The 25,241-nt window shown below is 39.5% G+C and overlaps 1 protein-coding gene across 2 annotated transcripts in view; it reads right to left on the bottom strand.

Annotated features, from left to right (window-relative positions):
* Positions 1–9,972: 9,972 nt before the first annotated feature.
* Positions 9,973–25,241, bottom strand: part of kctd6a (potassium channel tetramerization domain containing 6a) — a 17,130-nt gene continuing 1,861 nt past the window's right edge. The window contains exons 2-6 of one of the 2 annotated variants that reach the window (XM_037756297.1): positions 22,528–22,629; positions 20,104–20,273; positions 16,185–16,437; positions 13,024–13,182; positions 9,973–10,542 (exon numbers count right to left, since the gene is read on the bottom strand). In XM_037756297.1, coding sequence (XP_037612225.1) covers positions 10,432–10,542; positions 13,024–13,182; positions 16,185–16,437; positions 20,104–20,273; positions 22,528–22,554 — 720 coding nt within the window. In that variant the 5' untranslated portion in view covers positions 22,555–22,629 and the 3' untranslated portion in view covers positions 9,973–10,431. The remainder of the gene's footprint in view (positions 10,543–13,023; positions 13,183–16,184; positions 16,438–20,103; positions 20,274–22,527; positions 22,630–25,241) is intronic. The other variant, XM_037756387.1, reaches the window with a different exon arrangement.

A 25,241-nucleotide genomic window follows, 5' to 3' on the forward strand; every position in this document is an offset into this window, starting at 1 on the left:
TATTTATTTTGATGCAAATACTTTTTTTTTTTTTTACTTTTACTAAGGTAAAGTTTTGGACATGGTAACATGTAGGTAACATGTGGTTTTCACTGTGGTATTGGTACTTTTATTGTGACCTCATGACAGGGCGGGGCTTATATCGTGTTTGTGACTGGAACTCTTTGCATCATCAGCCAACCATCAACCATCCCAGTGACCTAACATATTATCGGTGGAATAATAATTTTGAGGGACTCGAGTATTTCCATTTTACAGTATTTTATACTTTTACGACTTCTACTCCACGACATCTTGGAGGCAAATATTGTACTTTTTACTTCATTACATTTAATTTACAACATTAGTTCGGCTACTAGTTAAGATTTAGATTAGTAATACGTAATACAAATATAATATAAAGTAATTAAAACTACCTTTACCAGCTGCAACATTAAAGTGATATACACATTAAAGGGACTGTTTGTTAGAATCAGAAATTCTTGTTAACAGCGACACCTGTGGCCGTTAAGTCAACGAAAGTCAGCGTCAGGCTCGAGCTTGCTCGCTCAAAACAGTGAGGCGACACACGTCAGCTAAAACCACAATATCACTCTATATTTCACCTGCTTGGCAGTAATGTTAGCTGACCAGACGAAGGTCTCTCCATGAATCAATGCTGATCCTAGTGTTGGCTTTTCCTGCTTCAGCCTACCGACCGCGGTCAGAAGGAACAGGGGAGACACCGGAGTTTTGGTCGGAGACAATTACATCTCTCGCTGCGGAGCCCCGTCACTTCACAAGACACGGGAAACCTCTGTTGGTCTGGAGGAGCTGCAGCAGATAATATCTGCACAAACGTCCACTGTTCATTTACTAGATATTCTCAGAGCTACGAAGTCTTCTGCAGTGTGTAGGGTGCGTGCATGCACGTGAGGTTGAGCGAGCTGTGTGCAGACAGAGGAACAGAGGAGCAGAGACTCCGGCCCTGGAGACCAAAGCTACGGTCTCCCCCGCGTACTCCGACCGCGGCCAACACTGTTTAACAGACGGGCTTCACTAGATATAACTTTGCGGTTTTGGTGCTTCCGTGTAGTTTGTGTTGGAGCCTGAGTCTGAACAGCGTAGCCACACACGAGCGCGCATACGCGACAAGCGTGCATGGGACACCGACCAGGGTGATTTATACGTGTAAGAAGTTACAAACGGTCCCTTTAATACATCAGTAATTAACCCAGTCCAATATACTGTATATGATTCTGAAAATGGGCCATTCTGCATAATGAATAATTTTACTTTTGGTATTTACTTTGATGCAAATACTTTTGTTGCAGGTCAGCCAGCGTGGTTGTGTGTTCCCACAATGATGTCACTGGCAAAACAAGGCTTGTCATCATTGAAGGCCATCTCAATGCAGTGAGATATCGGGATGAGATTCTGCAGCCAGTGGCGATCCTATATCTCCACAATCTGGGACCTAACTTCATCTTCCAAGATGACAACGCTCGCCCCCACAGAGCCAGGGTTATCGCAGACTACCTCCACAATGTGGGAGTAGAGAAAATGGAACGGCCTGCCAAGAGTCCAGACCTCAACCTAATTCAACACTTGTGGGATCAGCTTGGGCGTGCTGTACGTGTTAGAGTGATCAACACAACCACGCTGGCTGACCTGCAACGAATCCTGGTTGAGGAATGGAACGCCATCCCACAGCAACATGTAACCAGGTTGGTGACCAGCATGAAGAGGAGGTGCCAGGCTGTTATGGATCTTCCACCCGCTACTGAGGCTCCTGACGGTGTATTAAATGAATAAAGTGTAAAATAGCCAATATGTCTTGTTTGTTCCTTGTTACTGATAGAGAGTTCAATCATCCAATCCACCAAACAACTCAAAACAAGAGTCAATTCCAACAGGAGAATACACTGTTTACCATTGGCAGAGCATTTAGGCACATTTTTCTTGGGCGTTACCCACATAATCAGCTGTGCTGCTCATCCCAAAAATGCATGATCCTTACAAGTTGGACATCATTGTGAAGGTAAATAAACAGGCTTTCCAATCATGTAAAATACAATGCCAATTAGCATTGTAACAACAGATATATAAACCACCAAACACAAATTTCCAAGTTTATTTTACATCACTCTCTGACCAATGAAAGTATGCTTAACTGGCCAAATGCAGCACATTGCTGGATGACGTGGCATTGCGTTGCTGCAAAAGTTGACTCCCCTGCGTCTTTTTTGCGGAAGTCTCTATGTCAGGATGCCTGCTGTGACAACACAGTCATCCCATTCAAATGAATGAGAGTGTCATGTTGGTGTGAATGTGGGGGTGTCACTTTGGCACCCCCATGAGACAGCCTTTTGATCGGCTTTAAGTTTGTAACTATAACCACCAACTGTTCTGCTTGTGGTCTGGACCACATATGGCTACATTCTTTTAGCAGTGTGTACGCAAAGATGTCCTGGACCACACTGAAGGACCGCCTACTCAACTGATGTCCCGCTGGTCGGTGTTTTTGTTCTGGTGCTTTACACAGAGCTGACACCCGCCCGCCCTCTCGCTCGCTCTCATCCCCGACTCCCTGAAGCTCTGTACCCCGCTGTTGCCTGGCAAAGACGGCGGTGGTCCCCGAACCACTGCATGTAGAGCGGGGAAGTGAGATCGGATCGCAAATGGTCCAACAATAGTACTGCATCACAATACAATGCCTCGTCATTCAATTTAAAAGAGACAGCTGTCACACAGGCTCTGTTAATAAAATAAAGAGCGGAGGAAGTTAAGGCAGGGTTGACAATGTTATCCAGTATAGACTATTTGTTATATTGGTTGAAATGGTCTTTACACCCCGATAGCGATCCATTACTGATGAGCTCTGAAAAAGGACCAGAAAAAAGCCGTCATCTGTAGCTGCTGTAATCCTGTAAAAACGTCTACCAATCACTGCCTCGCAGTCCGCTTGGAAATAACCAATCAGATGCCTCCCCGTCTCCCTGCTCGTACTCCAGCCTTGGCGTGCACCAGCCTGAACTCAAAGCGCACCGCCGCCGCAAGTTTCCTGGAGAATGGAAGAGAAAACTCAGCCCTGCAGTAGCACTGCCGCGGTTACTTGTCATGAGGTAGCGTTGTCGAGTTGAGGCCCTCTCTCCAGTCTGTGTCTGTGAAGTAGCTCGTGCATGTGTGTGGGGGATGTTGCCTTGGAAGGAGCCAATCAAATCAAATATGAATTTCATATTTGATTTGATTGGCCAATCTTTCAAAATTTGTGATATTGGGCTAAATAAATAAAATTGACTTGACTTGAGCAAGCTCACATTCTCAGTAGATTCATTTGCAATGTGAAATGGTTAACAGCATGATTCTGTGCAGTTTGATGTGCAGTGTTTTACTCCTTGCGTTTCTTTAATGATTTGCTGTTTTCAGTCTGAACAAGGCTTAGACCTGTAACCTCCCGCCCATTTCTAACACCTGAGCTAATAGGTATGCATTGCTCCCGGGTGTGACCCAGGTTGTATCTGAATTGTCCTGCCCAGGGTTCAACCCGGGTTGACTGGCTTGGTTTGAATTGACAAAAGGAGGGTTGAACCAGGGTAGGTTAACCCTGGTACAACCCTGGTCATTGGTATGAAAGGGGTATTAAAGACATGTAAACTTATCATTTAAATCGGTCTAAAATTGGTTCCATTTCTGTGAGAATTTTCTAAAAATGAATTCACTTTCCAAAAAATACTTCACTTTCCAAAATATCTTCACTTTCCAAAAAATACTTCCCTTTCCAAAATGACTTCATCTCCCAAAAAATACTTCACTTTCCAAAATATCTTCACTTTCCATAACCCAACTTTCCAAAAACTACTTCACTTTTAAAAAATTACTTCATTTCCCAAAAATGACCTCAACTTCCAAAAATGTCTTAACTTTTCAAAAATTACTACACGTTTCAAAAATGACTTATTTTCCCAAAACTGACCTCAGTTTCCAAAAATTACTTCACTTTCCAAAAATGCCCTCATTTCTCGAAAATGACCTCACTTTCCAAAAAATCCTCATTTTCTAAAATGAATTCACTCTCCAAAAAATACTTCACTTTCCAAAATATCTTCACTTTCCATAACTTAACTTTCCAAAAATGACATCACTTTCCAAAAGTGTCTTCACTTTCCAAAAATGAATTCACTTTCCAAAAAATACTTCCCTTTCCAAAATGACTTCATCTCACAAAAATGACCTGACTTTCTAAAAATGTCTTCACTTTCCAAAAATGACTTAAATTTCCGAAAAATGACCTCACTTTCCAAAAATGTCTTAGCTTTCCAAAAATAATTTAACTTTTCAAAAATGTCTTCATTTCAAAAATGACTTTACTTTCCAAAAATGTCTTCACTTTTCAAAAATAATTTCACCTTCCAAAAATGACCTCACTTTCCAAAAATGTTTTCACTTTCCAAAAATAATTTCACTTTTCAAAAATGTCTTCACTTTCCAAAACTGAATTCACTTTCCAAAAAGTGTTCACTTTCCAAAAATAATTTAACTTTTCAAAAATGTCTTCACTTTCCAAAAATGTCTTCATTTCAAAAATGACTTTACTTTAAAAAATACTTCACTTTCCAAAAATTAGTTCTTTTCCCAAAACTGACCTCACTTTCCAAAAATGTCTTAACTTTCCAAAAATAATTTCACTTTCCGAAAATGTCTTCACTTTCCAAAAATGTCTTCACTTTCCAAAACTGAATTCACTTTCCAAAACTGAATTCACTTTCCAAAAATGTCTTCACTTTCCAAAAATCTCTTCACTTTCCAAAAATCTCTTCATTTTCCAAAAATAATTTGACTTTCTGAAAATGTCTTCACTTTCCAAAAATCTCTTCACTTTTCAAAAATAATTTCACTTTCCAAAAATGACCTCTTTCCAAAAATCTCTTCACTTTCCAAAAATGTTTTCACTTTCTAAAAATAATTTCACTTTCCAAAAATAATTTCACTTTTCAAAAATGTCTTCACTTTCCAAAACTGAATTCACTTTCCAAAAAAAGTCTTCACTTTCCAAAAATAATTTCACTTTTCAAAAATGTCTTCACTTTCCAAAACTGACTTCAATTTCCGAAAAATTACCTCACATTCCAAAAATGACTTAACTTTTCAAAAATAACTTCAATTACCAAAAAATGACCTCACTTTCCAAAAATGTCTTCTCTTTTCAAAAATGACTTAATTTCCCAAAAATAACTTCAATTCCCAAAAATGACCTCACGTTCCAAAAATGTCCTCACTTTCCAAAAATGACTTTACTTTCCAAAAATGTTTTCACTTTAAAAAAATACTTCACTTTCCAAAAATGTGTTCTTTTCCCAAAACTGACCTCACTTTCCAAAAATGTCTTCACTTTCCAAAAATGTCTTCACTTTCCAAAAATGTCTTCATTTTCCAAAAATAATTTCACTTTCTGAAAATGTCTTCACTTTCCAAAAATGTCTTCACTTTTCAAAAATAATCTCACTTTCCAAAAATGACCTCACTTTCCAAAAATGTCTTTTCTCTTCAAAAATTACTTAATTTCACAAAAATAACTTCAATTCCCAAAAATGACCTCACTTTCCAAAAATGTCCTCACTTTTCAAAAATGTCTTCACTTTCCAAAAACGACTTAAATTTCCGAAAAATGACCTCACATTCCAAAAATGTCTTCACTTTCCAAAAATGTCTTCACTTTCCAAAAATGTCTTCATTTTCCAAAAATAATTTCACTTTCTGAAAATGTCTTCACTTTCCAAAAATGTCCTCTTTTCAAAAATTACTTGATTTCACAAAAATAACTTCAATTTCCGAAAAATGACCTCACATTCCAAAAATGACTTAACTTTTCAAAAATAACTTCAATTCCCAAAAATGACCTCACTTTCCAAAAATGACCTGACTTTCTAAAAATGTCTTCACTTTCCAAAAATGTCTTCACAAAAATAATTTTACTTTTCAAAAATGACCTCAATTTCCAAAAATGTTTTCACTTTTCAAAAATAATTTCACTTTTCAAAAATGTCTTCATTTCAAAAATGACTTTACTTTAAAAAAATACTTCACTTTCCAAAAATTAGTTCTTTTCCCAAAACTGACCTCACTTTCCAAAAATGTCTTCACTTTCCAAAAATGTCTTCACTTTCCAAAAATCTCTTCATTTTCCAAAAATAATTTCACTTTCTGAAAATGACATCACTTTCCAAAAGTGTCTTCACTTTCCAAAAATGAATTCACTTTCCAAAAAATACTTCCCTTTCCAAAATGACTTCATCTCACAAAAACGACCTGACTTTCTAAAAATGTCTTCACTTTCCAAAAATGACTTAAATTTCCGAAAAATGACCTCACTTTCCAAAAATGTCTTAACTTTCCAAAAATAATTTCACTTTTCAAAAATGTCTTCACTTTCCAAAAATGACTTCAATTTCCGAAAAATGACCTCACATTCCAAAAATGACTTATCTTTTCAAAAATAACTTCAATTCCCAAAAATGACCTCACTTTCCAAAAATGACCTGACTTTCTAAAAATGACCTCTTTCCAAAAATGTCTTCTCTTTTCAAAAATTACTTAATTTCACAAAAATAACTTCAATTCCCAAAAATGACCTCACTTTCCAAAAATGTCCTCACTTTTCAAAAATGTCTTCACTTTCCAAAAATTACTTCAATTTCCGAAAAATGACCTCACATTCCAAAAATGACTTAACTTTTCAAAAATAACTTCAATTCCCAAAAATGACCTCACTTTCCAAAAATGACCTGACTTTCTAAAAATGTCTTCACTTTCCAAAAATGTCTTCACTTTCCAAAAATAATTTCACTTTCCAAAAACGTCTTTACTTCCCAAAAATAATTTCACTTTTCAAAAATGTCTTCACTTTCCAAAAATGTCTCAACATTTAAAAAATGACACTTTCCAAAATTCCTAATTTTCCAAAAATGAATTAATTTTCCAAAAATGTCTTCACTTTCTAAAAATAATTTCATTTCCAAACATGTTTTCACTTTCCAAAAATAATTTCACTTTTCAAAAATGTCTTCACTTTCCAAAACTGAATTCACTTTCCAAAAATGTCTTCACTTTTCAAAAATAATTTCACTTCCCAAAAATGACTTCACTTTCCAAAAATGTTTTCACTTTCCAAAAATAATTTCACTTTTCAAAAAATGTCTTCACTTTCCAAAAATGTCTTAATTTTCCAAAAATAATTTCACTTTCCGAAAATGTCTTCACTTTCCAAAAATGTCTCCACTTTTCAAAAATAATTTAACTTTCCAAAAATGACCTCTTTCCAAAAATGACTTCACTTTCCAAAAATGTTTTCACTTTCCAAAAATAATTTCACTCTTCAAAAATGTCTTCACTTTCCAAAAATGTCTCCACTTTTCAAAAATAATTTCACTTTCCAAAAATGACTTCTTTCCGAAAATGTCTTCACTTTCCAAAAATGTCTTCACTTTTCAAAAATAATTTATCTTTCCAAAAATGACCTCACTTTCCAAAAATGTCTTTACTTTCCAAAAATGTTTTCACTTTCCAAAAATAATTTCACTTTTCAAAAATTTCTTCACTTTCCAAAACTGAATTCACTTTCCAAAAATGTCCTCTTTCCAAAAATAATTTCACTTTCCAAAAATGGCCTCGCTTTCCAAAAATGACTTTACTTTTCAAAAAATACTTCACTTTCCAAAAATTACTTATTTTCCCCAAACTGACCTCAATTTCCAAAATATGTCTTTACTTTCCAAAAATGACTTCACTCTCCAAAAAATCACCTAATTTCTCGACATGACCTCACTTTTCAAAAATTTCTCATTTTCCAAAAATGAATTCACTTTCCAAAATATCATCAATAACTTAACTTTCCAAAAATGACTTTACTTTCCAAAAAATTTCTTCACTTTCCGAAAAATACTTCCCTTTCCAAAATGACTACATCTCCCAAAAATGACCTGACTTTCAAAAAATGACCTCACTTTCCAAAAATGACTTCATTTCCAAAAGAATTACCTCGCTTTCCCAAAATGACCTCACTTTCTAAAAATGTCTTCACTTTCAAAAAATGACTTTGCTTTCCAAAAATGACTTAATTTCCCCAAAATGACCTAATTTTCCCTTTTCAAAAGCTTTCTTCACTTTCCAAAAATGACTATATTTTAAAAATGTCTTCAATTTCCAAAAATTACTTAATTTTCCCCAAATTACCTCACTTTCCACAATAGACTGCATTAATACATGTTGGCTACCATAAAAGTTTGCGGGCCATCGCCGCCCAGACGGCGGTATTTTGAGGTTGATGGATCCACGTTACGCACCGCCTCTCCGGCAGTGCCCAGCTGCAAGACCGTGCGTAAAGCAGCTCCGAAGGATTCTGCACAGCCAGTCCAAGTACCCCATGGGTTGCATCGAAAAGTATTCATTATTTCTCAATACGTTTATCATGTAGCTTAGTGCTTACACGCCTTAAATGCACTTTAGACCATGCGCTATAGATCGTTTAAAAAGGGCCCTCACACTTAACTACACAGCAACAAACAAGCCTCATAAGCTTCATATCAGCTTCAAACAAACTTTTGAATACATTATTGCACAGAACAAGAATTATGGATTTTGTCCCTCATCTCTTTCATTGTGCAAGAGGAGTGATTACAGCAAGAAAAAAACTTGTGTCAATGTTCATATGGGCACCCGGCTATTGTTTTAAGACAGACTTAAAGAAATGTGAATCTGTTAGTTTATATGCCGATGACATCCTGCTATACCTAACAAATCAGATAAAAAACAAATCCCTCAACAGCTCTTCCAGAGGTCTTCTATCTCATATCCACATTCTCAAAAATTTCTGACTATTCCATAAACTGGTCTAAATCCAAGATTTAGGGTGACTGATACCAGCTGACATTGGGCAAAGGCGGGGTATACCCTGGACAGGTCGCCAGACTATCACAGGGCTGATATGTAGAGACAGAGACATTCATGCTCACATTCATACCTACGGGCAATTGAGAGTAAACAATTAACCTAACCTGCATGTCTTTGGACTGTGGGAGGAAACTGGAGAACCCGGAGAAAACCCACGTTAACATGGGGAGAACATGCACCACACAGAAGGGCCCCAAGCCATGTTTGAATCTGCGATCCTCTTGCTGTGAGGCGGCACCACTGCACCACCATGCAGCCCCCATGGAGGCCTAGTGGCCCCAAATTTCATACTCTACCACATACTAAATCATCTTCAGTATATACTCATATGGCTGCAAGAAAATCAACAATCACAACACCCCTGGCTAAATATACAGAACAATATGACTGCCAAGAATTATCAATAACAGACCTCACGTTCCTTACCCAGTCAATTAAAAAGCATCACTGTTACAAAAACCCATGTATAGCAGTGATTCTAACAGCTCGGTGGAAATCCAACCAAATAACTGGGAACCCCACATCTTCAAATAAATTTACCCCAATCTGGCAAAATCCGGACATTCAGGTAAAAAATAAACCACTCGAAACAGAGCGTTTCAGACTAAGGGTGAAAAGAGATGCTGCAGCACAGCCAGTTTGAGAAAAATAAAGCGTTTTTGAACATTAAATCATGTAAACATGTTCTAGTAGAAACCCCAAATACAAGTATGCACCTGGAAATAATCATAATAGTTCCTCTTTAAGATGTTATTACTATGATTATTAGGACTATTATTCTATCCTTTTTTTGTTTTGTTAGGTTTGTTTTGTTTTGTGCTCCTTGTTTTCTTAGTTATTGTCTTCCTTGTTTCTTGGGTATTTCTTCCCTGTTCTCATCATTGTTATATCACCTGTAAAGTCACTGCTGTTTTGTTTTTGCACCAACAAAAAATAATAGAGAATGTGAACCTATACTTTTAATTGGTTTAAAATTGGCCCATTTCTGCGAGAATGGTGGACAAAAGAAGAACTGAGGGTGAGTAAAAAAATAACCTGAGATCATTTTTTTCCAGATTGTTTTATTTGCAACTAATATGAATTCCTAATCATTGATGTACAACAGATTTGTGGTACTGCTGATATGCCAGATATACAGTATGTAGCTATCATACACAATGTGGCCAAACGTATGTGGACTTTTACTCGAACATTGCAGCTATGTGATAGTTCAACATGTGATTCCAAAATATCTCATGATAATGTACCACATGTGGCTAATGGGCTAGCCTTCCAGTAACCTCACTTTGTGCTGAGGGAAAAATCAGCTAGTCAAAAATAACCTAACTTTCCAAAAAATGACCTAACTTTCCAAAAACATGACATCATTATGATTAAAAAACAACACACGTAATTCAAAATACTAACACATAACAACAAAGCCACCACCAACAAGTCTCTGTCTGTTTGTTGACACCCTGAAGTCATCTCGTCTGTCAGTAAGTCCATCCATCAGTTCATCCATCAGTTGTCAAATTTGCGAGTTCGTCGACAGAACGTCCAGTGATGTTCCACTGTGTTCTCATTGGCCCGTTCGCTCATGTGGTGAACACGTGTGTTGCGTATTGTGAAACCCTGGAAAATAATGCGACAGGCAAATCGAGTCATATCACCACATATATGCTAATTTTGCTATTAGCCATGATTTTTTTTTAAATGCTATGTTGTACAACCCATTCATGATTGATGCTTTTTTACATGCAATACGCATGGACACGATGAAACATCTGCTTTCATGTTTTCAATAAAAGAAACACTATAATGTTGACCACTAAGCTAAAAAAAATCAGCTAGCAGTGACGAGCTATGATCTAATTTCTTGGTGTTTGTCAGATGTTGAAGAACTCTGATCGACTGATCTGAACAGTTTTTTCTAGCAGGAAGATAATTTATTCCCCCATGATGTTGTCGGAGAAAACTTTCTCTGGGCCAGTTCAGTTCAGTTCTTCTACCACACTTCAAATACTTTTCAATTAAAACACACTTCAAAAAGAAGACAGACTTCAGAATTTGTAGGGAATAGTGTTACTGTAGTTCAAGTAGGGCTGCACGACTATGGCCAAAATGACAATCATGATTATTTTGATCAATATTGAGATCACGATTATTCATATATTTTAGGGACAAAATATTTTATTGCAATTTCACATTTAAATAAACAGAGCGCTGCTTTCACTTCAATGTTGTGCTACATGTTACAAAATGTAAATGTTATCTTTATATCATCTAATAATGGTTATTTGTATAAAAAAAACCCAATTCAAATAATTAGGAAATAAATGCTTGTATTTTATTTAAATATTTGCTTTAATTAAGAAAATCTTGCCTTTAGTTGTTCTAATTATGTATTATAAGCTGCTTAGAGCTAGTGTTAGGAAGTTAAACAGGTCATATTTCTTTCTCTAATATCTATTTTATATTGCTGTGAAAACATCTTCAAACAACTGGATTTATTCAAGTTTCTCGCCAAAAACTATATTTTACAAGATTCCATTTGAACACGTCACGATAGTATTATAATCTATCACCCAATACTCATTTTTACTGAGCAGAGCCTCAACACACCATAATGTAACTGAATGAAACCTTAACTTCATGCTGTCGTCAGACAAGCCGGTCTCTTTGATTATTCTAAGCAGCATTATGGGAATGAATTACAATATAACTAGAATTGCACTCGGAGAACACAGTCCTCCGCCAACGTGTGCCGTTAAAAACAGATCACAGCTCACACTGCCGGTACCGTGAGGTGGTCGGCTTATTATTAACACGGTGTGTTTCTGTGTAATGTATCGGCGGATGCCTCTCTCATTCAGCAGCATCGTTATGTCTGTATAACGTTACACTACGTTGTCTGTCATCCCATCATCTATAGCTTTTTTCTTTCTCAACGCGGATGGCCAGCAGCTGCCGCACACATATCCACACATATCCACACATATCCACACATATCCACACATATCTCTCTGCTCTCAGAAGGAGGTGAGGTCACGCGTCATCAACGCGTCATCAGTTACACTGTGCATGTAACTGAAACAAAAATTTGGAGTAATCCCGCTAACAGACAGACAAAAAAACAAACAAACAAACAAACAAACCAACGCCGGTGAAAACATAACCTCCTTCCTAGGCCTCCGGTCTTGGCGGAGGTAATAAGTGTCTGATTAAGTTAGTTGTTCCAAATGTTTTTTAAGGTTGTACCTCCACGGCTTATTTTGGACTTGCAGTTTTGAGAAATTGCAGCTTTATGTCTCCTTCACTCACGCTGAAGAACTTCCACTCTGTGTGACGTTACTGACTGTGCCGCTGTGTGCCAACGTAAAACCATCATGTGGCGGCCGCACATGTGTGACCGGCAACAAATCGGATACATGAGACTGCTGAAAACCGTCCAGCTTCGATCGGCTGCTGATTGACGGTGCATCCCTAGCTGTTAGTTTAGGAAGCGTTTGATTTAAGTTTTATATGAGCGGAGCATACATTTTAAACATATATATCGCAGTCGATCATGTTCATTTAATTGTGGGAAACCAAAATCTTGATTGCGATTAATATTCGATTAATTGTGCTGCCCTAAGTTCAAGTACAGAATACAGACAAAACGAGTAGCTGGTCTCGAGAGCAGTCAACTGAAGCAACCCACAGCCGGGCCACGTCTTTTATGCTATACTTGAAGACCCACCTTTTGCGGGACTACAACTAGGCCCCTCCGACCCATTTTCTTCTACGTTTCTAGGCTACCTTGGACACCATTATGTTTTAGGTTCTGGGTTTCTTCCATTAGTACTGGGAACTTTTCACATCCATTAACTCTAGATTGCATTGTATCCTAGCAGCCAGGTTATTACCCCCTCGGCTACCTACTTAGACTCTAGTAGACTCCAGACTTTCTGTTACCATTATGCTCTTGTTGGGTGCTTGGATACAAAAAATAAGTGTTTTATTACAGAAAGGACAGTTGTTGTATGGTTCTCTGATTTCGTTCTACCAACGTCAGCATACTTTAAGCTGGAATTTATTTTACGCAATGTTAAAGATGAAATAAAAGCTACATACAGCTTTGGAGATGAAGTCGAGCAGGTGGACACGCAGACCGACTTCCTGTTGGTGGTCACATGGTCCGAAGGTGAAGGACACCTGGTAGTCTTTGGTGTCCATCATGTGTTTGTTCCACTTTGTGAAACTGCTGGAGATGGACTCCAACATTGCATGGACCTAAAAGAGAGAGAATCATGTGATTTAAATAATGTCAGCACAACGATTATAACAAGCACCGGGTAGATGTCAACAATGAAGCAAGCAATGCCGATAACGGATTCAGTATTATCATTCGCCGAAGGGAAACCAGTCCTGCAACTTCACGCAAGTGTTGCACAGTAACGTTATAGACAGCAAACTAGGGCTATTATTCAACAGTGAATATTCAAAGCTTGGGGGTGGCTCAACCTGTAGTGCGTGGAACCACCGTAACCAGAGGAGTGCTTTAAACTCTCGGTTAGTAGGCAGCACGGTCTTTAAAGCAGCACAATTCCTCTGTCACACACTCAGAGGCTTCCCCCACATGTTTTTTCGAACAAAATGTGTTATGATGAATCCAGTGCTGTTTTTACGCCTTGTGTGGACGGTGCACACATGTCTCTTCTCCTTATCCCTCTGTGTGTCCGAGTGTAGACCCACCCCAAAGTACAAAGATGGTAGGTATTCCACGAATTCCATATGTACTTTGGATTGTTTTCTTCTTCCTGGAGGCGGGCCTTAGGCGCAAGGGCCACCATGACGCACAAAAGCAGTCAATCTTTTTGACAATTCTGACAGATTACCTTAGAGATATTAACGTTACATATTATTTGGAAAGGATTCCATTAAAGAAACATCATAAATGTATTAGGGCTGTCAAAGTCAAGGTAAAGATAACGCGTTAACGCAAATTTGTTTTGACGCCAGGTTGTAGCAGGCTCAGTTTTAAAGGTAGAGTGAAGATACTGGCATCTAATGAAATTATAAGACCTAAGGAATCCATTTACACTAACCACACTAGCTTGTAGCAAAGGAGGCTAAATAATGCTCCAAACTTACGCTAAATGTTGGCGAGGAAAAATGGGCATGGCCATTTTCAAAGGGTTCTCTTGACCTCTGTCCAAAAAATATGTGAATGAAAATGGGTTCTATGGGTACCCATGACTCTCCCCTTTACAGACATGCCCACTTTATGATAATTACATGCAGTTTGGGGCAAGTCATAGTCAAGTCAGCACACTGACACACTGACAGCTGTTGTTGTCTGTTGGACTTGAGTTTGCCATGTTATGATTTGAGCATATTTTTATGCTAAATTCAGTACAGTGTGGTGATGCATTTAATTTAGTATTTTCAATAAGGGTGTATTTTCCTAAATCTTGAGACACCTCATATGTAAGCCAGACAGACATTTCCCCTTATGATTAGCTGGGTTATGATGACTGCAACAGGGTTGAGTACTTGGACAGCTTCCTGGTGTTAGACAGCTTGTAGTAGATGCCACATAGAAGTGGTGTACATCATCTGAAAGCTGGGAACCTTAATGTGGGATGCAGCTTAGCACTTTGTGTCAAGTTGTTCTAGTCATAAATCAGAAATAAACATGAATGAATGAATTCATTTAAATAAATTGTAAAAGTGTATGAGGGTTTAGAACATTATGACAGAGGTATATGATGGCCATTCCCATGCTCACTTTTGTCTCATAAGTTGTTGCAGCAATTTCTGGGTTGATACCATTTGTTACACTGATTTGGTGCCAAATTTAACCTTTTTTTACAACTCGTGAAGTGATAAAAATGATCAAAACCCCCTCCAAAATACCACATTAAGACACCAATACCTTGAGGAAAACCATAGAAAAAGCCATGCTGTGATTTTGTATCAAAAACTTTTGACATTTGGAGATTTCAGCAAGAATTGCATTTTTCGGCGATTGGACTGCGAGCACTTCTGTTCTGGAAACTGCTCAGAAACGCCCTTATTGTCAAGCCATCCATCCTCTTAATGCCCTAGGTCTCTAGTTTGTGGCTGTAAAGTTTCATGAGTCTGTGATTATCCTAGAGGTCACCACAGGTCATCTTATACAGTGAGGTAAAATTTAAAAAAATGGTCTCACTACAATGAAATGTACTATGGGGACATCTTCACACATGAATATAAGAGCACAAGGCTTATTGGATCCACAAAAGTCTCAATTTTACAGTGATACCCAATTTATGCAATTCTAAGACTGTTTAGGGACCCCAGAAGGCAGAAATATTAAAATACACCATTTTAGAATAGGTGAAAATAACACATTCATTCCAAAATATTGTTTTGCCTTAAACTGCATGTGATTATCATAAAGTGGGCATGTCTGTAAAGGGGAGACTCGTGGGTATCCATAGAACCCATTTTCATTCACATATCTTGAGGTCAGAGGTTAAGGGACCCCTGTGAACATGGCCATGCCAGTTTTTCCTAGCCAAAATTTGGCCTAACTTTGGAGCATTATTTAGCCTCTTTCCCGACAAGCTAACATGACATGGTTGGTACCAATGGATTCCTTTGGGTTTCTAGTTTCATCTGGTGCCAGTAACACCACTCTAGCTCTAAAACCTAGAACTTGATACAGCTTCTGAAAGACACAAAAGTCGGTCGAGATCGCGGGTCTCTTTTGTTTGTTTTTTACCACGTTATGAAGTGGCAAACTAATAAACAAGGACAGAAATGATGTACAAAACATTTCTTCAATGCAATTCAATTACTTTAACTGCAAGTTTCAACCTGCAACCTGATTCACTATTTCTCAAAACAAAGCCATACATACAGTGAAAAATCTATATAGATTTGAAACATAAAAACTCTAACTTCAAATCATATGACCATTGAGTCATCTATATAGATGCCTGTTATTATATTTAATTTAACACAATATACAGTATATTGTATGTATGTATATATTGTATTGTACAGTATGTATATTTGCACTAAACTTACCACATTAAAGAACATGTTTTAAATTTAGTGAAATTTAGTTAGTGGTTATTCTAGGTTGCTTGACTTCCTGAATGAACAGTGAAAATACAGAGACAGAAGCAGACAGGAGGGTCTTCAGGAAAATGAGATAATGCAAATAATTATATTTTTGTGTCACAGAATATTCTGCCATGATATATCTACATATATCTACACTAACCAGACCTTTTCCCACTGACCTTGGTGGTGATGGTGAGCTGGGTTATGATGACTGCGACAGGGTTGGAGTACTTGGACAGCTTCCTGGTGCTGGACAGCTCGACCACCTCTTCGTAGGTGTCAGTGGGGTAGGGCAGAAGGGGTTTGGGGTCTCCCAGGCACTGAATCAGGGGTTCGATCTGATAGAAGTCAGCCTCCTTCCTGAGCAGCTCAGCCTCCTTGAAGTCGCATGGCAGTGTCAGCTCTGACGTCCGCAGGAAGTTGAGGATGTAGCTGAAACAGCAGAAACAGAGACAGGATCAGTTCAGACTGCTAAGCTGATGATTCCGTAAGAGAGCTGCTGTACAACTCCAGAGTGAGAAATGTTTGTTTCAGTGTATCTCATTTGAGTTTCATCTTTATTCTCAGAATTGTATTTGGATTCGCCAAGGCTTGTGTTTATATATATATATAAACTGGGGAAAAAAAGTTTGGAAACTTGTGTTTGGTGGATTATTTCTCTGTTGTTACAATGCTAATTGGCATTGTATTTTACATCGTTGGAAAGCCTGTTTATTTACCTTCACAATGATGTCCAACTTGTAAGGATCATGCATTTGTGGGATGAGCAGCACAGCTGATTATGTGGATAGCACCCAAGAAAAACTTGCCAAAATGCTCTGCCAATGGTAAACAGTGTATTCTCATAAGGCTACCAGGAAGCCTGCAATGACTGCCCTTCACCGTCAGGCCCGTTTGCGCTGGTGTCGACAACACAGACAATGGAACCTGAACATGTGGGGAATGTCATGTTCAGTGATGAGTCCAGGTTCTGTCTGCGAAAGTTGGATTGCCGGGTCAAAGTATGGAGACAACGCGGAGAACGCTATGCTGATTGTTGCACCGATGGAGTAACAGCTTTTGGTGGGGGCAGTGTCATGGTGTGGGGCGGCATCTCCCTCACTGGCAAAACAAGGCTTGTCATCATTGAAGGCCATCTCAATGCAGGGAGATATCGGGATGAGATTTTGCAGCCAGTGGCGATCCCATATCTCCACAATCTGGGACCTAACTTCATCCTCCAAGATGACAACGCTTGCCCCCACAGAGCCAGGGTTATCACAGACTACCTCCACAATGTGGGAGTAGAGAGAATGGAACGGCCTGCTGAGAGTCCAGACCTCAACCCAATTCAACACTTGTGGGATCAGCTTGGGCGTTGCTGTACGTGTTAGAGTGACCAACACAACCTCGTTGGCTGACCTGCAACGAATCCTGGTTGAGGAATGGAACGCCATCCCACAGCAACGTGTGACCAGGTTGGTGACCAGCAAGAGGAGGAGGTGCCAGGCTGTTGTGGCTGCGTATGGATCTTCCACCGCTACTGAGGCTCCTGATGGTGTATTAAATGAATATAGTGTAAAATAGCCAATATGTCTTGTTTGTTCCTTGTTACTGATAGAGAGTTCAATCATCCAATCCACCAAACAACTCAAAACAAGAGTCAATACCAACAGGAGAATACACTGTTTACCATTGGCAGAGCATTTTGGCAAATTTTTCTTGGGCGCTACCCACATAATCAGCTGTGCTGCTCATCCCACAAATGCATGATCCTTACAAGTTGGACATCATTGTGAAGGTAAATAAACAGGCTTTCCAACGATGTAAAATACAATGACCATTAGCATTGTAACAACAGAGAAATAATCCATCAAACACAAGTTTCCGAACTTTTTTTCCCCAGTTTATATAATACTGATGCGGTGGAGACTAAAGCAGCTGCATGTGTCCACGACAATGCATGCATCATCGTGGCTGCTGACTCTCCCGGATGGGTAAACTGGGGACTCAGTTGCCTGGTATCGGGTGCGGTTGTATCGGAATAGTTTTACGAGTACATGAGCACAGTATCAGACACAGTACCTGATACTGGTATCGGTACCGGCGCATCCCTAGAAGAAAAAGGAATCCTTTGTTAGATGGCGATTCCATCGATGGTGGAGGAGACAAGCTAGGAAAAGTTTGGTTTCAGTGTCAAAAGAGGCAGTCCTTGCTGTGCTGTGTGCACATTTGAGGAAAACCGGTCGTTCCAGTCTTTGTTCTCCTTGAGTTAGCAGCTTGGCGCAAACTTGCTTGTTGCTCCTTGTTGCTTGAAAAGTCAGCTGGCAGGTTTTGTTTCAGCGGCTGGTGCTAAACCTGTGTACTCTAGGTTAGCAGTGCGTACTGAGTTAACCAGATATCTGTCAGGCAGGCTCTTGCGTCCTCTGCATTCGAAAAAGAGTTTTGTGTAGGCTATGTCTGCTTTGTTAGCAGGCCATACTTGAGAGAGAAAGGAGTTGAGCTGCTACTGCAGCTGCGGGGGTGAGAGAGAAGCGACAGCGAACAAAGAAAGCTGCCCCATTTCCACACCTCTGTGTGAAAACTGAAGGATCCTGGGGAACTGAGTCAATGGCTCTGCCACTATTTTGGGTGGTGAATCCCAACACGAGATTTTTTGACATGAAGAAAAAATAGAGTTTCGCATTTAACATTTTGCACATCAGAATGTTTAGCATGCTGGCTTGTCACAAACTGACTACCACAAAGACAATCCAAGCTAGGGGTGGGCGATACATCGAGTATAGTCGATGTATCGCGGCTTGTCCCACGCGCGGTGTATAAAATGACTATATCGTGAACATCGACTACAAATTGTCATTTAATGTTTTTAAGCCGGCATAAGACTCGCTTTGGCATTTTACTTCTGTCCCTCACAGACACACACACGTCACAGACTCTGCACCCATCCAGACCACCTCTCCCCTGGGCAAGTGTGTGTGACGTATTCGGCCGGCGTGTTATTGTATTTGGAGGGAAGCAGCGGAGAGAGAAAGCCTGGAGCCCGGAGAAAACGGAAGACGAGAACACAACCAAAGCAACCAGAACCAGCCCAGAAGCAAATGACTCTGGCTTCCTCGCTTTCTTAAGCAATCCCATATGACAAAAAAAGTGCAAAACGGAAAGAAATCACGGTCGCTGTAAACAACTAAACATCGCAACGCCGGTTAGCGTAGTTGAAAAGCCCGAATTCAAAAGACTCATTAAGACATGAAGACTTGATCCAAAATATGAACTGCCTGGTCACATTTTTTTGCGGAGAAAGCTCTACAGGAGTTATACATTTCAGTGAGAGAAAAATTGGCCAACCAGCTAACAAAGGCGACCCACTTCTCCACAACTACCGATCTGAACGTCCAGCTAACATAACCAAAGCTGTGAGCCAGAATAAGTGGACAGGACGGCACTGCTTTGGCCACAGGCTACACCTCGCGATTGGTGAGTCTTTCTACAATAGTGGGAAAATAATACATTTTATTATCAGCAATGTTATAACAGCTTACTGGTAAACATAACAATATGTTACTTTACACTTATTACACACCATTAAACCTGTGTGTGTGTGTGTGTGTTATGTATTTATCAAAATATATAAAGCATGTATTGCCAGAAAACTATTTGGTTAAAGTGAATACTGTTGGATACTGTTTTGTTAAATTTAACTTGTGATTTCCCCCTTTTTGCATGCAAGATTTAAATTGTTCCAACAGAAACCACTAATGAATATAAACAAGAAGGTTTTAATGCAGACATACAGTATGCTGCAGGGACTACAGTAATCATCATATTGGTGTGATTGTATGCATCAAAGGGTTAAATTGAGCATTTATGAAGTGCTTAGAGGATATTTGAAAATATTGCGATATATATCGTGTGTTGGCCAAAAATATCGCAATGCTATTTTTAGGCCATATCGCCCAGCCCTAATCAAAGCAGAACATATACATATGTTTGGGTATTGAGTTTACTGCAGGGTAAATGTGATTCATTTGATCAGCTAGCTGCCGATTTTACTATTCACAAATATATAATTCTGCCACACACACACACACACACTTATGCACTCAAACACACACTCACCGAAACAGCGGGCCGTCGCGGTCAATGAAGTAGTTTCCGCGTGCGTCCCTGGCGGTGGGGAGGTCTCCTCCGAACATGGCTCCCAACATGGAGTCTGGGTAGCGCTGCAGCGTGGACAGAGACGTGCTGTACTCACAGCCGCCAACATTCACAGTCATTGGCTCTCCCATCTGGACAGAGCAGGAACAGTCAGGGAAAACACTGAAGGCCTTTCTCAATACAAAGTACACCAAGAATGGATTTGTGCTCTTGGGAGTCAAAACTTGGTTAGTTGACGTCTGGCGTCAAAACTCAGAGCAGAAGTGATTACACATCTGAGTCATTTTATCCCATATGTATATTTAAAATAACACCAAATCTGATATCATACACAACACAGCTTCTTTGTTTTTACCTATGTAAAGTGGACAGCTTTAAGTACAGGTGTGAACACACACAGACGCATTGAGGAGGCATTGATATCGGATCTTTCAGACTGTCCCCACTTCTGTTGGCCTGAATGCCTGAATTTTGCAGTAAACCAGGGTTTATGTGCAGAAAGTTTTAGTCGGCTCACACATGTCCTCACAAAACTGATGTAAGATGTCACAGTGTCAGAGAATTCATCCAGGTCTGTGTCTGCAGCCTCAAAAACACTCCAATCAGTGCAGTCAAAGCAGGCTTGTAATTCCAGCTTTCCTTGTTGGTCCATCTCCTCACAGTCTTTACCACAGGTTTAGCAGATTTTAGTTTTTGCCTGTAGGTAGGTAGGTAGGTACTTTATTAATCCCAGTTACAGCAGCAATGATAGATCAAGCACACAACAAGAATAAGAATAGATTAAGAATAAATACGATTAAAAATAGGTATTAGCAATAAATACTCTTAAAGCTGGTTAACAAGTGCCAGTACTAATGTCCAATTGTCAGGCATGTCTGACTGCACTGGTGAATCGATGAGTAACAGTGTGTGTGTGTGTGTGTGTGTGTGTGTGTGTGTGTGTGTGTGTGTAAATGTGTGTGCACGTATTTTATTCAGTTAGTCCAGAGATGAGTTGTACAGTCTGATGGCAGTGGGTAGGAAGTACCTTCTGTGCCGCTCCGTGGTACACCGAGGTTGGATAAGTCTTTTGCTGAATGTGCTCCTCTGTCTGGCCAAAGTGTGGTGAAATTGGTGGGTGATGTTGTCCATTATAGCCAGCAGCTTAGCCAGCACTCTCTTCTCAGCCACCATACCCACTGGGTCCAGGTTGGCTCAAAGGACAGACCCCGCCTTCTTTAACTGCTTGTCTATTCTGCCGGCATCTGTGGCTTTAATGCTGCTGCCCCAGCATACAACAGCAAAGAAGAGGGCACTTCCCACCACTGACTGATAGAATAAACTCAGCATTGTCCAGCATACATCGAAGGACCTGAGCCTCCTAAAGAAAGTGGAGTCGGCCCTGGCCCTTCTTGTATATTGCCTCAGTGTTCACACTCCAGTCCAGCTTGCTGTCCAGGTGCACTCCTAGGTACTTATAGGACTGCACCAGTTCCACCGACTCCCCCCCGATGGAAACAGGGGTGACTGGTGTCTTAGTTCTCTAAAAGATCCAGCTCCTTTGTTTTTACCACATTTAGCTGCATGTGGTTTTGGTTGCACCACACTACAAAGTCACTGATTAGTCCTCTGTACTCTTCCTCATGCCCCACCCTAACACATCCGACAATTGCAGAGTCATCCGCAAATTTCTGTAGGTGGCATGACTCTGAGTTGTATCTAAAGTCGAATGTGTAGAGAGTGAACAAGAAGGTAGTAGAAGTAAGTCGGGAGAAGATGAACTAGACAGTGATCGGAGAGTCCCAAAGCTGCAAAGAGCGATAGGTGTCCTTTAATACTGTTTAACAGTGGTCCAGTGTGTTATTATCCCTGGTGGGACCCTTGATATGCTATTAGCAAGACTTTCTGAGTATGAGACGTGAGCTTACCGGACATACTCAACCGCCCCCAAATGCATTGCGTCTCTTCAGACTGTCCAACGGTGGAATGTGAGGCAGAATCATTTAAATCTAATTTGATTTGCCCTAAAATAATACTGGAAAATACACTGAGTGAAAGAGGTAATATTTATTTACATGCGTGATAAACAACTTTCATCCAACGGTAGTTTGGACCGGTAATGTCATGATCGTTACAACCATGTGATGCAGAGAAGACGTATTGCTTGAGTTTACTTTGGAGTGAACAGTCTGCTGGTAATGGCATACTTAATCGTTAATTTAGTATGCAGTACATACTGATTGAATATGTATTATGTATGTGTATGTAGTACGTTAGTATTCGATTTTGAACACAGCCATTGTTCAACTGGCCATAGACTGAACTGCCAGAAAGTGAGACAGTTCAGACAGAAAAATGTCTGCAGCAAAAGAAAAAACACATGCGCGCACACACGCACACACCTACCATGTGCCCCAGGTCTCCATTCTCCATCTGCTGCCCTGGGCTGGCTGACTGAGTTGTTTCTCTTCAGGGTCAGACTGTTGAGGAGATCATTTCCACCAACACCTGCAACGAGAGGACGATGAGATGGTTGCCATGGAGATAAGCGACCAGCTGATGCTGCGTTGCCATGCTCTAGACATCATCTGGCTGATTAGTCTTGTGTGCCTGATATGTCCACAAACTGTCAGCCAGTGAGAAACAGGAGGGGCTGGGGACCTCGTTTCTTAAATCTAAGAAACAAACGTTGATCTAAAACAGACAACCTGATTAATGACACACAGCATTTTAACGAGCCGTGGGTTAACTTGTACATCACAAAGCTGCGTTTAAGGATAAGAATCTCTCAATTTCCATTTTAATTTTCAGCGTGCCGCAAATTGAGTATAAAAAAATTGATGAAGCAGAACCAGAGATAGTCCTTTTTATTGCAACTTTGTTTTGAGTCAGTCTGTACACATTAATGCACCACTAATTATAATCCAATAAATCTATCGCTATATTCTTAAATGGGTCATTCTGCATAATGAGTAGCCAGACGCAGTGCATTTACTTTTGGTAATTTAAATATATTTTGATGCTAATACTTTCACTTAAAAGTCCCATATTATAAAAAAAGTGAGATTTTCATGTTTTTTTATTATAAAGCAGGCTTAAGTCCTATATAAATACTGTGAAAGTATCGAAACACTCAATCCACAGGGAAATACACTCACAGCCCGTATTCAAAAACTCTGCATTTGAAACAAGCTGTCGGGATTTCTGCCCATTTGTGATGTCACGAATATACAATATTTAGACCCTTTACGCAATTATAAACGTAAACATACTGAATGTGTCCCAGTTTATTCCTGGTTGCAGTGTATGTGAATGTCATCAGCTTGTGGCGGTACTGATTTCCCCAGACTTTAGTTGTTCAGGCAGAAGACTGAAAAACAGTTCCATCCACATAATATAAAATAAAATGCCTCCTTAATAATAATAATGAACAAATGCCTCTTCGATAATGAACAAATGCCTCTACAATAACAAACTATTAAGGAAACTGAAATATTGTTTTTATTTTTCCTTTTACTCTCCTTTAAAGTTTCCCCAAATAAAATACACTAAAAGAAATAGGTATAAAGGGTTTCAGTGAAAATCAACAAATGACTAGAATAACAAAATAAAGCCTGCAGGCGTAAGGCTATCGTGAGGCAAGCCAGATTCTTGCACAAATAGCACATAGACGTCCTAGTGCAGGTAACCCAATTGATTGGTATTTATTTTGTTTCCCCAACTAGGATAGTCAACACTCTCAATAAACAAAACACAAAGAGCACAGAATCTCAAAAGGGCCTAAAACAAACCGGTGATTCTGGTTTGGCTGATAACACATGTTGCATTTAGTGAAGTAGAGATCAGGTGTGCAGTTTCCCTCCTCTTTTAAGCCCTACAGAAAGGGCGTCGTTACACCCTGATTGGCCAAGAGGGGAATGCACCAAGCTGCTCTCAACTATCATTTAAGAGCCAGTCCCCACACCATGCGCAAAAGGTGAACTGAATAACCCTCTAATCACTCAGCAATTCAACCAAAAAGAACACCAGGGAAAAGGTAAACAACAGCAAGCACTAGAGAATTGGCAGCTGACAGGAAGTACACATGGACCCAAGCTGTTGCCTAGAAATGCAATTCTGTTGCAATTCCGTCAAAATGTGCTAAAACGGAGCGTTTCAGACAGAGGGTAAATACAGGTATATTCAAGCAGACAGTATGAGGAAAATAAAGGTTTTTTTGAACATTACAGCATGTAAACATGTTCTAGTAGAAACACAAAATACAAGTATGAACCTGAAAATGAGCACGATATGGGACCTTTAATGCATCACTAATTATAATCCAATAAATCTATCGCTATATTCTTAACTGTGCCATTCTGCATAATGAGTAGCCAGACACAGTGCATTTAGTTTTGGTAATTTAAGTATATTTTGATGCTAATACTTTTACTTAAAAAAGATTTTGAATGCAGGACTTTTACTTGTAACAGAGTATTTCTACACTGTAGTATTGCTACTTTTACTCAGGTAACGTTAAAAGATCAGAGTACTTCTTCCACCACTGATCATATTTAGCTGTTTGTGCTAATGTGTTAATGTGTTTGTGAATGTCATCAGCTGACAGGAAGTACACATGGACCCAAGCTGTTGCCTAGCAACGCAATTCTGTTGCAATTCTGTTGCAATTCTGTTGCAATTCTGTTGCAATTCTGTTGAAATGCACTAAAACGGAGCGTTTCAGAAAGAGGGTAAATACAGGCATATTCAGGCTGACAGTATGAGGAAAATAACGTTTTTTTAACATTACAGCATGTAGACATGTTCTAGTAGAAACACAAAATACAAGTATCAACCTGAAAATGAGCATAATATAGGACCTTTAAAGGGACTATTTGTAACTTTCAGAAATGCTTCTTAACAGCGACACCTGTGGCCGTGAAATCAACGAAAGTCAGCGTCGGGCTCGCGCTTGCTCGCTCTCAATATACCTGAACGAGCATCACTCAAAACAGTGAGGCGACACAAGTCAGCTAAAACCACAATATCACTCTATATTTCAGCTGCTTGGCAGTAATGTTAGCTGACCAGACGAAGGTCTCTCCATGAACAGGATTTAGATCTGATCCTAGTGTTGGCTT

The sequence above is a fragment of the Sebastes umbrosus genome, chromosome 1 (genome assembly GCF_015220745.1).
Source record: "Sebastes umbrosus isolate fSebUmb1 chromosome 1, fSebUmb1.pri, whole genome shotgun sequence".
NCBI lineage: Eukaryota > Metazoa > Chordata > Actinopteri > Perciformes > Sebastidae > Sebastes > Sebastes umbrosus.